At 46.5% G+C, this 15,750-nt stretch overlaps 1 protein-coding gene across 1 annotated transcript in view; it reads right to left on the bottom strand.

Moving 5' to 3' along the window:
* The window catches only part of ADAMTS12 (ADAM metallopeptidase with thrombospondin type 1 motif 12), a 295,838-nt gene that overhangs the window by 169,099 nt on the left and 110,989 nt on the right, over window positions 1-15,750 (bottom strand). Inside the window, exon 3 of the mRNA XM_072757296.1 lies at window positions 15,434-15,584. Within this exon, the coding sequence (XP_072613397.1) occupies window positions 15,434-15,584 (151 nt within the window). The remainder of the gene's footprint in view (window positions 1-15,433; window positions 15,585-15,750) is intronic.

Raw genomic sequence — 15,750 nt, 5'->3', positions numbered from 1 at the left:
CTGGCTGGAGGAGGACTCATGGTCCACCCTGACAGGGTTTCTAGACCTTGGCCCCCAATTTCTAGACCAGCATGTCTGATTTCTATCAGGTCATAACTGCTACAAGGTACCACGATGATTCCTGCTAAAATCTCAGGTCTCTGGTGGGTTCTCCCGATTCTTAAATGACCTGAGACCTAATAAAACGTTTTTTAATGACAACAATAAATTTGAAATAGCAACTGCATTAAATGCATTAAGCATTTAATATGTTGTATCTGTTTTAGCTCTTTTAATGCCCTCCCAAATTCTTACTGATGAAAAACCCCAGGCACAGAGGGGTTGAGTAATTTGCCCCACGTCTTCTTTTTGTAAGGGACAAATGAATGAACTCACGATGAATGGCTGCATTAACAGTCTAGATTAGTGGTTCCCAGAGCTTTAGCTTGAATCAGAATTGTCTGGAGAGCCAGTTAAGACATGCACACTGGGTTCCACTCCCAGAGTTTCTGAAGATCTGAATTTCTAAGAAGTTCCCAGGTGATGCTGATGCTGCTGGTCCAGGGACCACACTTTGAGAAGCAATGGTCTAGACAAAGGGTCAGCAAATTTTATGAAAGAGCCACAACAGTTATATTTTGTTTTGTGCATCAAGAGGCAAAATCCAGGACATTATACAGGTACCCAGATACCTATTTTAAATGTAACCATTTAAAAATATAAAATCCATTCTTAGCTCTCAGGCCATAACAAAAGATGGCAGGCGAATTTGCCTTGTAGGCTGGACCTAATTTCTGGTCTTGGTCCCCCCCCTTTCCCTCACCCCACACCAGTTTTCCTGTTTTTCTTGAGGTGCCAGCTGCCTGACGGCTGAGTCAGAAAAGTGTACCTCAGCTTTGGCTGCTGACAGTTTGGCCAACATCCAGCACAGGCCACAGAGCAGCAGTGACTATGATAGCAATGCCAGTAAGGGGAAAAGCCTCCTCTCCAGCTGGCCCCAAACCTCTGACACTCCGGGGCATGCCGGTCACCATGGATTTGGAATGTCCCATGCGGATGGCTGGAAGCTGATCATTTGTTTGATTTTTCCAGGGCCAGATAACATTAAAAGTTGCCTGTTTAGCGTTGTTTTCTCTGGGAAGTAAGAGGATTCTCATAGCTTTTTGAAAACAGTAATGATGGCATTAAAGATTATATGATTATTAATGAAGACAATAAAAATTAGTGCCATCTGCTTAAAAAGTACCTAATTCTTTGCATATTTCAGATGACCCCAAAGTGGAAAAATCTGGTACTAAGGTTATTCTGTATTTATAAGGAGTTCTCTATCAGAGGGTTTTGTGTTCTGAATGTTTGTGTTCGTGGGCTTCCAATTTTTCAAGCATCCACTTTTGTCCCCAGTGACTAAAAACAAGGGAAGAAACCACAAGCCTCCTGCAGTGAACATCTCCATCTGCCCCCAGGATGTTCGCAAAATGAGTGGTGTGGAGGAGACATTCCAGTAACGATGCTCGACCACTGCCCGGTTTTCCACTGGTGACCCTGAGAGGTCCGTGCCCTCCCACGACCATCGGAGATGTGTAAAGAATTCCCTGACTCATTCCAGTTCTACAAGACATGACTCAGAGCCGGTCTCTGTGCTGGATCTGCTGGGAATGACGACGCAAGCATTACTGCTTTTCATGGCCCGCCTGGAGAGTTCTGCAAAATGCATGAATCCGGCTTCGAAGGTCTCCCGCAGGGTCCAAAGAGGTTGACAGCACCTTCCCCCGTGTGCAGTCCGAATGAAGACTTAAATGCTTCTGCACTGTGACAGCATCCTAGATCATGCTGCACGGCAGGGCACTAAAAAGCTGACCCCACAACCCGCTGCCAATACATGACCCTCTGCTTCCTGGGAAAAAAAAACTGAGATGGAGGGAATGACAGAAAAGGAGAGCATTAGCCACTGCACTCGGGCACCCACACTCTCTGCTATGCGTCAGGATGCAGCAGAGCCTGTCCCCGGTGGTTCGAGATCTTTCACACACGGCCCCCCATGGTGGGGACTGGAGTCCTGTGGGAGATAGCTCCCTGCAGGGCCAGAGGAACGGGGCTCCCCAGGACCGTCTCCGCAAGGTGGGGACTGCCAAACGTGGGCCATGCCTCTTCCCCAGTGAAGGCCCCTGAGCTCTTACTCAAAACCCTTGGGGCCACATGCGCTGGAATTCCAAGTTGCTGCAATTACAAAAGTCAGCCTGAAAGCAGTAGGATGCTGGTTAGTTGCGGGCAGAGAGGAGGGAGGAGCTGTTGAAGGGCTGGGGAGGTTCCGTTTTGCAAGATGAAGAGTTGCAGACACCGGCTGCACAGCTACGTGAATGCACTAACACCACTGACCTGTACACTAAAAAAAAGGTTAAGATGGTCAAGTTTGTGTTACATGTCTTTTGCCACAATTTGACCAAAACGAACAAACCAGCCTTGGGTCATATACTCTGTACTATACTCTGTACATCCGTCCAGGGGCTAGGGTAGTACCCTGACACCAAACACGTGGGTCCAGGAGCCTCACCGTGACCCGCGGCTGCCACGGGCACAGATGTGGTCAACGGGATCCTGGAGGAGTCCGCTTTCGATTGCGGCCGTTCCCCGGAAACACAAGGTGCGCAAACGCTCCCTTCAGCCTGCCACGTCTCCCGCCTGTTCCCGGGGTAGGCCGACCCCAAGGGGTCCCGAGCCCACGGCGCTGGCGAGGAAGGGCCCCCCGGGGGAGGTCGGCCGTGCTGCCCTCCGGGACGCGCGCCTGCGGCTGCGGCCGCCGCTCGGTGCACCCCGCGGAGGCCCCGCCCACCCGTGGGCCCCGCCCCGCTGAGGCCCCGCCCCCGCCGTGGCCCCGCCCACCCCGTGGGCCCCGCCCTGCGAAGGCCCCGCCTACCCCGTGGAGCCTCCCATCCCGTGGGGCCCCGCCCCGCTGAGGCCCCGCCCACCCCGTGGGCCCCGCCCCGCTGAGGCCCCGCCCACCCGTGGGCCCCGCCCCGCTGAGGCCCCGCCCACCCCGTGGAGCCTCCCATCCCGTGGGGCCCCGCCCCGATGAGGCCCCGCCCACCCCGTGGGCCCCGCCCCGCGGAGGCCCCGCCCACCCCGTGGAGCCTCCCATCCCGTGGGGCCCCGCCCCGCTGAGGCCCCGCCCACCCCGTGGGCCCCGCCCCGCTGAGGCCCCGCCCACCCGTGGGCCCCGCCCCGCTGAGGCCCCGCCCACCCCGTGGAGCCTCCCATCCCGTGGGGCCCCGCCCCGATGAGGCCCCGCCCACCCCGTGGGCCCCGCCCCGCGGAGGCCCCGCCTACCCCGTGGAGCCTCCCATCCCGTGGGGCCCCGCCCCGCTGAGGCCCCGCCCACCCCGTGGGCCCCGCCCCGCTGAGGCCCCGCCCACCCGTGGGCCCCGCCCCGCTGAGGCCCCGCCCACCCCGTGGAGCCTCCCATCCCGTGGGGCCCCGCCCCGATGAGGCCCCGCCCACCCCGTGGGCCCCGCCCCGCGGAGGCCCCGCCCACCCCGTGGAGCCTCCCATCCCGTGGGGCCCCGCCCCGATGAGGCCCCGCCCCCGTTGTGGCCCCGCCCGCCCCGTGGGGCGCCGCCCCTCCCCGGGGATGCGGGGCCGGGTTCCCGCCGAGCTGCGGCCGCGGGCGGGAGGCTGGCTGGGTGCCAGCGCGGCCGGCCGCAGGGAAGGCGTCCCCCGGCCGGACGCGCCCGCCTCGCCCCAGGAGCTCTCCTCTGCGGCCCAGGGCTGCGGGGCGGGGCCGCGTGGAAGGGGGACAGACGGACGGAAGGCTGGAGGGCCGTCCCGAGCCTGCGGCCCCGCTGTGCAACACGGCGGTCTACCGCTGGGCCACGTGTACACACGCTCCCCAGCACACCCCCCCCACACCTGCCCAGCACACACGTAAACACACGTGTACACACACTACACAAGACAGCACACACACCTGCGTACCACACACGTAAAATCACATGCACACATACCATATAAGACACACACCACACACATGAACACACGCGTGCACATACTACACAGGACACAAACCACACACACACCTACACACCAGACATACTCGCATGCACACATACTTCACGAGACACCACCCATAAACACTCGCCTGCACAGCGCACACACTCCACACAGACACACGTGTATATGTACTATACAAGCAGTACCGCACACATAAACACACCTGCATGCCACACGTATACCACACACGGAAACACACGTGTACACATACTACATAAGCACACAACATGCACTGCACGTGTGCACACACACACATACACACCCCACTCGGGTGTAATTTAGCTAAAACACAAAATCCTGAACCTAGAATAACAATCCCACTGTATCTGACATCTCTCAAATATTTGTGGAGTCTTTTTAATCAAGCATCACATTTCAAGAGAAATTTGTGTGGGGGGGGGGGGTGTAGAACCTGGGTCAGTAGGCCCTCTGACTTACTACTACTTGATATTCTCATCTCTCTCCAAGATGTTAAGGACCTTGGGTCCAAATTCAGTTTCTGGACTGTCACTTCTTCCCTCTGAGGCCCCAATTCCTGCTGACACACCAGACACACCCGCTAACGCAGGGCCCGAGGATGTGCTGCCGCAGCCCCAGCAGCCTGAGTCAGCAGCCTGAGCTCCCCAGTGTTAGTCATGGCAGTTTGGGGTGGGGGTGCGGACAGGGGCAGAAGACCCAGAGGAGAACGCCAATTGGCAGCCCTGCCCTGCGGGTACTGGAGAGATGGGGCACGGTCCTTCCCTTTCCAGTGTGGGCACCAGTGTATACAAACCCACTTGATGGATTTCTAACCACACTGGTATGAATCAAGAATGTCATCATTGCTTTGCTTCTAGATGGCGCAAATAAAAACAGAAACAGACTCGCAACATATGAGTTGTGAGAGTTAAAAGAATCCACTAAGATCTTCCAAGCCCCTCATCTGACTGATAAGGAAATGGAGGCCATGGTTCCATACCGTGTCCCCATTAGCGAGTGACAAAAGTGGCACAGAATGTGGTTCTCCTGATTTCCACTCTGTTCTTCCTTAAACTCTACTGTGAGAGAAAAATGGAAAACACATTTGCTTATATATGAGCAAAACTAAAAATAATGATTAATAATAATTACTTTTCACCGATGGCTAATTCTACAGCAGTCTCAGGCCTACGTATGTGTCAGAGTCAATTTAATTTTTTGCCAGCAAAGCAACTCTAAACCCAAAGCCATGGTCTGTAGGATGCAACACAAAAAGAAAATATTAAGGCCCTGGGCAGGGGCAGAGAGGTCAATCTTTCTTCTGTAGCCTGTGACCTCAACCCACCCAGGTGGGTGACCCCATGGGATTGTAAACACCACCCCAGGACATGTTCAGTACCTGAATGGGAAGTGACTAAGAGGTCCCTTCCAGGTCACCTCCCAAAGGCCAGCTTAGGACAGAGAAGACTGTTGCCATGTGTCATCCCGAGATACTGTAGGACACCTAATCCTGAAACTCCTCATTTGTGTGCACAGGCTCCCCTTGGGGGTGGAAGACAGCCAGGGGAGCAGGCCTCCCTACACTGGTGTGCCCGGGTCACTGCCCAGACAGGGTCACAGTGGAAAGTAAAGGTGGCCGAGAACCCATCCTGGGAGGCAGGGAGGTGGCAAGAAGCAAGCACACGTAAGAAGAGCTGAGGCTCCAGGCCCACGGCGCATGCTCCATTGCCTGATCAGACTTCACTTGCAAAGCACAAAGTCAAAGATAAAATCATTAAGAATTTCAAGATTGCTACCACGGAGCACCGCTCTTCTGAGTGTGGCCCTGCGTGGCCGCACTCGTCACACATCTTAAAGCCAGTCCTGACTAAACCTTCTTGTCGTGTGTATGGTCTTCTGTTGCTCGTGCAGCACAACCAACTGTTCACAGCTTGAAAGAACTAGAGGATCGCCGCGCAGGTGGCCCGCAGGGAACTGCTGTGTTAACCTTCTAGGGCCGCCAGAACAAAGTGCCACAGACTGAGCTGCTTAAACAACAGGAATTTATTTCCTCACCATTCCGAAGGCCAGAAGGCCACGATCAGGATGTTAGCAGCCTGCTGTCTTTCTGAGGACTTTCTCCTTGGCTTGTAGATGGCTGTCACCCCTCGCGTCCTCACATGGTCCTCTCTGTATGTGTCTGCGTACAAATTTCCTCTTCTAAGGACACCAGTCATATTGAATTAGGGCCCACCTGAATGACCGTATTTTCATTTAATTACCTCTTTAAAGATCCTATCTCCAAATATAGTCATGTTTGGAGGTACCAAGGGCTAGAACTTCAACAATAAAATTGGGGTGGGGGACACAATATAATCCCTATTAGGCACCATTCCTCAAACGTTGGATGTTCTGCAGAAGTGATCTTGGGAAAAACGGCTCCCTGAGAGTTTATACCCAGGCTATGGCTTCTCTCAGAGCTTCTCTAATGCTCCTGATCATATTGGGTTCCTCTACTGTACACTCTTATGGCATTTGTCACAATGCTCATATGTACTATTTTTATGATTTTTGTTAAGTTCTCCCCCTGCGATCTTATAAGCCCATGAGGGCAGCGTCCATCCTGCATGTTCAGAGTTGTGTCACTTAGTATCTGGCCCATAAGAAGCATCAAATTAATATTTCCTGAAGGAAGGAAGGTCAACCAATGACACATAAACTAATGTAAATTAAATTCTGGAACTTTCTAATCTTCAGTTTATTGGCCCAGAAAGCCCAGAAAAGGGATCCACTTTTCTGCCTTTAGAGGAGAGGACTTCAAGCATAAAGTGCATTCATAATTTCCTCAAATATTTGATTTCAAACCTAACAAGTAAACTTCCTTCCCCATACAGAAACAATTTCATGGTTATTTATGAGACTTTCAGCTGCTGCACAGAAATGGGACTATGTGGGGGTGGGAATGTTTGTCTTCCCAAACACTGACATTAATCATGCTGTGGGACAAATACATAGTTAACATTATCTGCTGCCCAAAGAACACATTTGCCTTGCCTCAGTGACTCAGAGCACTCTTGGAACGCTGCCCCCCCAGCCCTGGTAAGACGAGTGTCTGCTCACACCTGCAGGACCCTGTTGTAAGTACACATCATTCGCTCATTCAATGGACAAACATTTATCAAGAAATAATTATTACAAAAAAAATAATTATTACGTCTCAGCCACTGGACTCAATTTTCAGGACACAGGTATCCTTGGTACTTAGGATACAAAGAGGAGTTTAGTGGTGGAAACAGAATACAACTTGAACAGGATAATCACTAATGAAGCTGTGATTCGTTCATTTACTCACTGATTCACTCAACGTTTACTGGCTGACTACGGCCGGCTCTGTTCCAGGCAGTGGGGATACAGCAGAGAACAAAAGTGAGGAAGTGTGTGCCCTCATGGAGTCTACCTTCTAGTTGGGGAAGACAGACAATAAACGAATACACAGATAAGTAACATGAGGTGATGACAAATGAGAGAAAGCAGGATAAATGGTTTACCAGGTGACAGAAGGACAGCTTCTGTCAGGGAAGGCTTCTCCGATTGGGTGAATCTGAGCAATGACCTGAGCAGTGGGAGAGAGAATGAACCATGAAGAAATGGGCGGGGGGTGCTGCCGTTTCCGGGGCGGGGGGGACAGGAAATGCAAAAGCCCTGAGGTGAGTCCAACCGAAGGAACATCTAGGAGGCTAGGGAGGGGGAGGAGGCAGGGAGGTAGGAAGGTAGAAGGCTCCAGGGGCCACATCAAAACACAAAGTGAGCTCAGGAAAGGGACTCATTATCAGTCCATGTAGGGGAGGGGGAACTCACAAGGAAGCAGCTTTTGAAGCAAGATTGAAAGGCTGCCAGAAATTTGCCTCATGGACCAGTTGAGAACTGTCCTCCCAGCTCTCCACAGGAAGCTGAAAATCTGTGTGTCCCAGGTTCCAGGGCCAGCACAGACTCGGCCCTCTCATCTTCCAAGGCATTTGCTCTTCTTTATCTCTCCCCAGACAGCACACCTCTCCTGCCTGCTTTAGGCTCTCAGGCCTCCGTCACTACATTCCTGCAGGGGTCACTATTATGTTCACCACTGCATCCCCAGGTCTTTGAACGGTGCCTGGTGCAGAGTAGGAGCTTGCTGAGTAAATAAGCATCACTTGCCCTCTCTTACTCATCCATCCTCTTCCTTTTTGTAATATAAAAAATCGAAGTAGTCACTTTCAACTACAACCTCAGGCTAAGAATCGCCACCACTGTCGTATTTTATCTTGTCCACACTGCTCTTCAATAACCAGGCATCAGAGTATCCACTAAATTTCTTCAGGAAAGTGTGGGTATTCTCAGAGGTTAATCTGCCAAATGCATCAGAGATGGTCAGTAAACTCAACAAGTACAAGTTCAGCATTTCTGAGTTCCTACCCTGGTAGGGAACTCTGAGAGATCTTGGAGACACGCGTGTGAATAAGTAGACAGGACTCCTGTCCTCCCTGAGCTTACAGTGCAGAGAAGGACACGGACAGATGTCCCTCATATGGTAAAGCCTGACGGAGCAGAAGTAGCTGGTGTTAAGAGTCATAGGAGAGACATCTCATGCAGATGGAGCCAAGAAGGTTTTCTAAAGGAAGGCGTGCATGAGTCCTAAAGATGAACAGAAATAACTCAGTAAAACTTTTGGGGAAACACGTTTCAGGCAGAAGGAACCTAAATGCAAGGGCTAGAGGCAATGAAAATGAGGCTTCTTTGAGGAATAAAAACTGGTTCAGAATGGCAAGTGCTATGTTTGGGGTGAAAAGAGGTGAAACTGGAGGAACAGGCAGGAATTACACAGAAACGGGCACTCCTAACACTTATTAAGGAGCTGGGTCTTTATGCTGAGGGCATATGTTTATAGGTTTTCAGCATGGGAGAGATATGATCTGATTTATGTTTTAGAAATATTTCTCTAACTTTTTTTTTAATTTAAATTCAATTATCCAACATAAAGTACATAGTGTCAGATGTAGTGTTCAATGATTTATCAGTTGCATGTACCACCCATGCTCAATGACATCACGTGCCCTCCTTAATACCCATCATCCAATTTCCTCATCCCCCCACCCACCTCCCCTCCATCAACACTCTGTTTCCTAGAATTAAGAGTCTGTCATGGTTTCTCTCCCTCTCTGATGACTTCCCACTTAGTTTTCCCTCCCTTCTTCTGACCCTCTGTGCTGTTTCTTATATTCCACATATGAGTGAAAGCATATGATTATTGTCTTCCTCTGACTGACTTATTTCACTCACCATAGTACCCTCCAGTTCCATCCACATCAATGTAAATGGTAAATATTCATCTTTTCTAATGGCTGAGTAATATTCTGTTGTATATGTATAGACCACATCTTCTTTATCCCCTTCATCTGTCGAAGGGCATCTCAGTTCCTTCTGCAGTTTGGCTATTGTGGACATTGCTGCTATGAACACTGGGGTGCAGGTGCTCCTTCGGGTCCCTACATTTATACTTCTCTAACTTCTAATAGGAGAGATCAAGGGCAGAGAGACTAGTCAGGAGGCTCTGCTATAATCTCGGTGTGGTTACGATGCTGAAGCACAGTAATGCACTGGAGAGAGGCAGACAACTGAGGAAACTATTTAGGAGGCAGAAATGGCTGGGCTTGGCAATCTGGATCGATTGAAAACATAATAAAAGAAGAAAACCCCACCAGGAGCTTGTTTGCCACACAGGGCTCTGTGTTAACTAGCACACAGCAAAGTAAGGTATGAATCACTGTGGAGTGGCTACAATCACAAGGCGATCAGCCAATCAGAAAATTCAAGACAAGTCTAGGGCTGGTTGTATTAAGAAAGTTTGCTGTTAGCCAAAACAAACAAACAACTTATGTACTTTAGACCCAGTATGGAGTATGACACCGATTTAGAATCAGCTACCTGGATTTCCCCAGCCCAGCACACACTACATCAATTAGTGATCTTATATGCTAATTATTCTAATGTTAATGTCATAACATTTATAACATTTGTTAGCATTAGTAATTTCTGTGCACGCCATTTAAAAGGCAACTCAGGGGATCCCTAGGTGGCACAGCGGTTTGGCGCCTGCCTTTGGCCCAGGGCGCGATCCTGGAGACCCGGGATCGAATCCCACATCGGGCTCCCGGTGCATGGAGCCTGCTTCTCCCTCTGCCTGTGTCTCTGCCTCTCTCTCTCTCTCTCTCTGTATGACTATCATAAATAAATTAAAAAAAAAATAAAGCTGGTGAAGCCAAAGCTCAGAATTTAAGTGGATTATTATAGACCTTGCAAGTAAACGCTGGAGGCAGGATGTAATGTAGGTCTACCTGATTACAAAGCCTGATCTCATTTAAAAAAAAAAAAAAAAAAAAGGCAACTCAAGGGATGCCTGGGTGGCTCAGCAGTTGAGCATCTGCCTTTGGCTCAGGGCATGATCCTGGAGTCCCAGGATTGAGTCCCGTATCGGGTTTCCTGCATGGAGCCTGCTTCTCTCTCTGCCTATGTCTCTGCCTCTCTCTCTCCCTCTTTCATTAATAAATAAATAAAAAAGTCTTTTAAAAAAATAAAAAATAAAAGGCAACTCAAACAACAACAACAACAAGAATAAATAAAAGGAAACTCAAAAATTTCCAAAAGACTTCCATAAGAAATCTACTCAGACGGATTTCTGGCAATATGGTAGTCCAGATACTCTGAAAACCTCTCCCAGTATTAAGTCCTTAATAAGCATTTAAAAAGGGAAGAAATCTTCAGAGGCCAAAAACAGAAAAACAAATACAAGTAAGCAGAAATTCAGAAAGAAAAGCAAAAGATGGACTGTGATGATCCTTTCTATGGTGTCCCCTTTGGCTAGGTGCTGATCCCAGTATCCAAACAAACAGTAATCTGGCTGCTGCTGGGAAAGGTGTCTCACAGATGTAAATTAAAGTCCTTTACTCATTGACTTTAGTAAAGTCAAAGAGAATTATTCTTGGTAATCTGCAGGCCTGACTTAATCAGCTGGAAGACCTTAATAGTCGAGCTGAGACCTGCCTTGGACACCACCGCTTCAGCCTATGCCTGACACTTGCAGCCTTCCTGCCTTTCCTGACGGCCTGCCCTTGGATCTGGGATTTGCTTAGCCAGCCCCCACTGCAGTGGTAACCAATTTCTTGTAATAAATCTCCTAATATATATCTTCTACTGGTTCTCTGGCTGAAAGCTGATTGATGCACACAGCCAGCTGCTATACTGGGGTATCTGCTGCTTGCTATTTTGCTCCAGAGGGGGAGAGGAAAAAAAAAGACAAGTTTAAAAGTCAGATTAGAGCCTAAGTGAAAAAATGAACCATTAAAAAGAAGAAACAAGTAAGCAAACCTACATTTGGTTCTCTGCGCATCAACTCTGGGTACAGGGGAGAAAACTATCCATGAGGAATCTATAGCCACAAGCCATGGATTTGGGGCCCAAGTTCATAACAAATATCTTCAAGTTCAACATTAAGCACAGAGAGAAACCACTTCATATCCCTGACTAGCCAAATTTAAAAGTGAGAATAGCAAGTATTGGACAGAATGTGGAACAATGGGACCGCTCACTCACCACACTTGAACATCAGCTTTGGAAAGTAAGTTTGTGTCATCCGGTAAAGTCAGGTGTACATATCCCATGAGATATTCATTCCACTACTTGGTACGTATCTTTGATAACCCTACAGGCTCGAATCCTAAGAAACATGTTCAAGAACAGCCTCTATGACATAATATATAATAGCTCCAAACTGGACGCAGTTCATGTCTACTCACAGAAGACTGGATAAGTGGAAGATGCACATAATGGAATACAGTTACAGCAGGGAAATGAGTGAATTACAGCTACATATCCTGGCACAGAACATAATGCAGAGTGACCAAATGCCCCATACATGCATTAAGATTCCATTTTCCTTCACGGTCTTACCATTTAGTATAAAGATAAAACCGGGACCAGATCCCTACTTGCCCATGTCCTATATCCAGGATGTCAGCTCTGAGGACCAAGAATTATATCCTATTCACATATGAACCCACAGAACCTAGGAGAGCACCAGACATAAAGAATATACCAAACAGATATTTGTTAAATGAATAAATTTTGAACACAAAAACACATGCCAGGAACCACGCCCTATGTTCCCAACCTAAAGTCCTAATGCATGAAATCCCAAACTCTGATCTTATCTGCCTCAACCCCTTTCTGCCATAGATGACCCTGTAGCAGTTAGCATTTGACTGGACTAGTGTTAATTCCCCTTCCCCAACTTCCTAAAACCATAGTTTCCATTGATACTCCATCAGTTAGTCACTTTAAGTCCCAGAATATGTTGACAAAAAACAAAAAAACAAAAAACAAAAACAAAACTTCAGATAAAGGAAACTGTGTTTCCTAAGATAAAATGAACTTCTAAAGACTGTAATAAAATGAACTTTTGGACCACTGTGATACTCCTGGACACCTTTCAATGTGGGAGATCAACATTAAGTAAAGGTACACATTTTAGAGGAATGTAATTGATAGATTTTCCTTTCTGAACTACTAGAACACTTTTAAAGTACATCTTTTTTTTCAATACCAAAGGTGTTCCTACTTTAAACATTATAAAGACAGACCATTTTATACAAGTAAAGGTAATCTTTCTTGACATAATCACAGTAATTCAATCTTGAGACACCAACTGACCTAAGTATAAAATGTTGGCTAATGACATGGCCACTGTAGGTTAATTCCATCATCTCTGCAGGGTAATGTGGTATAAGAACACCGCAATTACCTTGTTTAGCAAGACCAAGTATGTTTCAATATACCAAGATTTTTAAAATCCAAATGTCAAATATATTCTAAGAATATTCACAAGTCGGGACGCCTGGGTGGCTCAGCGGTTGAGCATCTGCCTTTGGCTCAAGGCATGATCCCAGTTTAGGGATCAAGTCCCACATCAGGGTCCCTGCACGGAGCCTACTTCTCCCTCTGTCTATGTCTCTGCCTATCTCTGTGTCTCTCAGGAATAAGTAAATAAATAAAATCTTAAAAAAAAAAAAGAATATTTGCAAGCACGTCACATTACTCTTGAATCTCCAGCTATCATTTAGGCATTAAATCATGCTTGCTGTCTAGGGAAAGGATGATCACAAACAACTGATACTTTCTCAACTTCTAGAAAATACACATTTCTTTTTTCTATCAATGTTATGTAGACAAGAGACTAGTATATTCTAGTTTCATCTATTTGGCTATGGAGCACTCTTTGTTTCATTCCAGTGATTTACCAGATTTCTACTTTGCACCTTACACTATGCTACATACTGTTTGGGAAAGGAATTCTTACTCTAATAGAGCTTTCAAGACAGTTAATAAAACAAGATTTATATATTCAAGGAAGACATAAAGAATAAACATGAGGGAATATAAAGCCCAGGGTATAATAGAACCTTGACTTCTAAGCTTGGCTATATTTTGAGCATCTACTACCTTGATGGTTTTGAAAGTTCACTCCTTTCTTTGAGTCACAATTACTTCTTTGGTGAAAACAATTAAAGGTCCTTCCAACAGAACTATCTATTCAATTCTGACACTGAAAGGTTTTAAGCAAGCTTAAGAGAATACCTTTTAGAAGATATGTGTGGAGAAATTCACAATGCAAAGATCATTCCAAGTGGGATTAATCAGAGAAGTTTCCAGTACTGGTTAAGTCTTCAGCTGGCAGAGAACGAATAATGAAATGGCATGACAAGCACTATAGCTGAGGTATTGTGTGTGACCTAAATGGAGACATGACATTTGTAAACCTCACTCCTTTTCTATCCATTCCTTCTGTCTTTATGACAAAATATGTACCATTCTCAGTTCATTATTCATCAACTCTACCTCAACAGAGAAGGTGTTCACGGTGGATGCATGAGGAATAGCCTAATTCATTTCACAGCACAACTGTGGCTATAGAAGTGATTCTTGGGCCCTGTCCACTCACTGCCCTAATAACTTTCCCTGCCATACTGATGACTCAGTGATCTAAAAAATAGTGAATAACACATACAAAGTGTTATACTATCATCCAATGTGTAGGAGTTGGGAAATTCTTCAGGTGATTAGATCAGAGCCATAAAATTTCACATAGAAACTAAGTTATTTGGATTGGTAACTTAATCAATAGGACCATCCAGAAGAAGAACCTCTTTCCTTCTCTTAGCTTCTGCAAGAAGGAGATTTAGACAGTAGCTTATCTGATTTAGGACAAAGTTGGAATAGCTTCCTAAAGTTAAGGAATGCAAACAACTGTCCATTTTTGTATACAGGAAACATTATAGACTCAAAATTTCTTATTCTTTACATACTCTGCTAAGATTATAGAATAAACTCCAAGGAAAGTTACCATCTATCCCAGGGTCTGGGTGAAGTCTATTGAGAAATTACTTGTCCCCTTGTCCTCTCCGTCTCCTGCTTGTCAAGTTCTGAGTCCTCTCAAACCTTTATTAGCATCAGCCTGCCCTAATTCTTTCACTATCTATCTATTTTCCCATAGAAGCCCACAGTTTCCAAATCCTTTGGACATATAAATAATATTAAGGATTCCTTTCGTTAACTGTCCCTCTGGCCCATTTTTTTTCCTCTCTTTTTTTAAATATAAATTTATTTTTTATTGGTGTTCAATTTGCCAACTTTTTTTTCTCTTAAAAAAAGGATAAACTATACAATATTTAAGAAAATGTCCCAATTTCCAGTGGCCTTTTATTCATAGATCATTATTTCCTACAAATCAGAGAGAATATGGGAATTGCAAGGAAACAACTTGGGTCAGTTCACCTCTGAAAACTATCTGAAACTGTTTAGTACAAGGTAGAGAGGACCAGTTCAGATCACTCCCAAGCAAGATGCAGGGAACATACGTCAGTGAACTACAAACAAAAGGCAGCCAAAAGACGCTTTGCTGAATTCATCATCTGATAATGTGTGGATATTTCTTTCAGTTGCTCTTCACACATCATTATCAGCATCATCATACATTTAAATCCGTCTTCCATACGCAGATATGACAAGCAGTTCAGTAATATTGCACACTAAAGTATTATAACTTTGCTAATACTAAAACTAATTGTCTTTAAAGTATCTTTCTCTAGGGATTTATAAAGTTTAAAAAACAAACAATTCACCATTATGAATATCAATTGAGTATCACTGATTAATGTAGCAAGGATGTGGAGAATGCCTCTTTCCCTTCCCGTTAAGAACACAGAGACTAAAGTATGAAGAAGTGAAATTATTCCTAATAATTCCTAAGCCCAAGGGTATACACTTTGTGGCAACAGAGGGCGGGGGGTAGATAACAGATTTGAGTAAGAACTACCCACATTATAATAGAACAATAATGGAACAAAACAGACTCCTCAATGCAGTGAGGAGATTTAAGTCACCATACCCTTTAATCCACATGTTGGTTCCTTCTGTTCTGGAACTCTCTGCCTCAGCCTCCTGTAAATGATGTGTGGGTGGTACTCTCCCTCAGCCACTGGATGCTTTTTGATGGGCTCAATGAAGAAGTCTCCATGTGGTAGATGGAAAAACCCAGTCTGTAAATATACATAATACAAAGATCTATTTGAATCAATTCTATATCTATGCAAAGAAGATTAGTACAGTGAAAAATACGTAGATCTGATGATACCTGAAAACCTGTAAGACCAGTGCTTTCAAAGTCTGCCATTTCATCTCACAGAAAAGCTACACATGAACAAG

Source organism: Vulpes vulpes, chromosome 4, assembly GCF_048418805.1.
Source record: "Vulpes vulpes isolate BD-2025 chromosome 4, VulVul3, whole genome shotgun sequence".
NCBI lineage: Eukaryota > Metazoa > Chordata > Mammalia > Carnivora > Canidae > Vulpes > Vulpes vulpes.
This window is presented reverse-complemented; position numbering and strand designations above follow the sequence as displayed.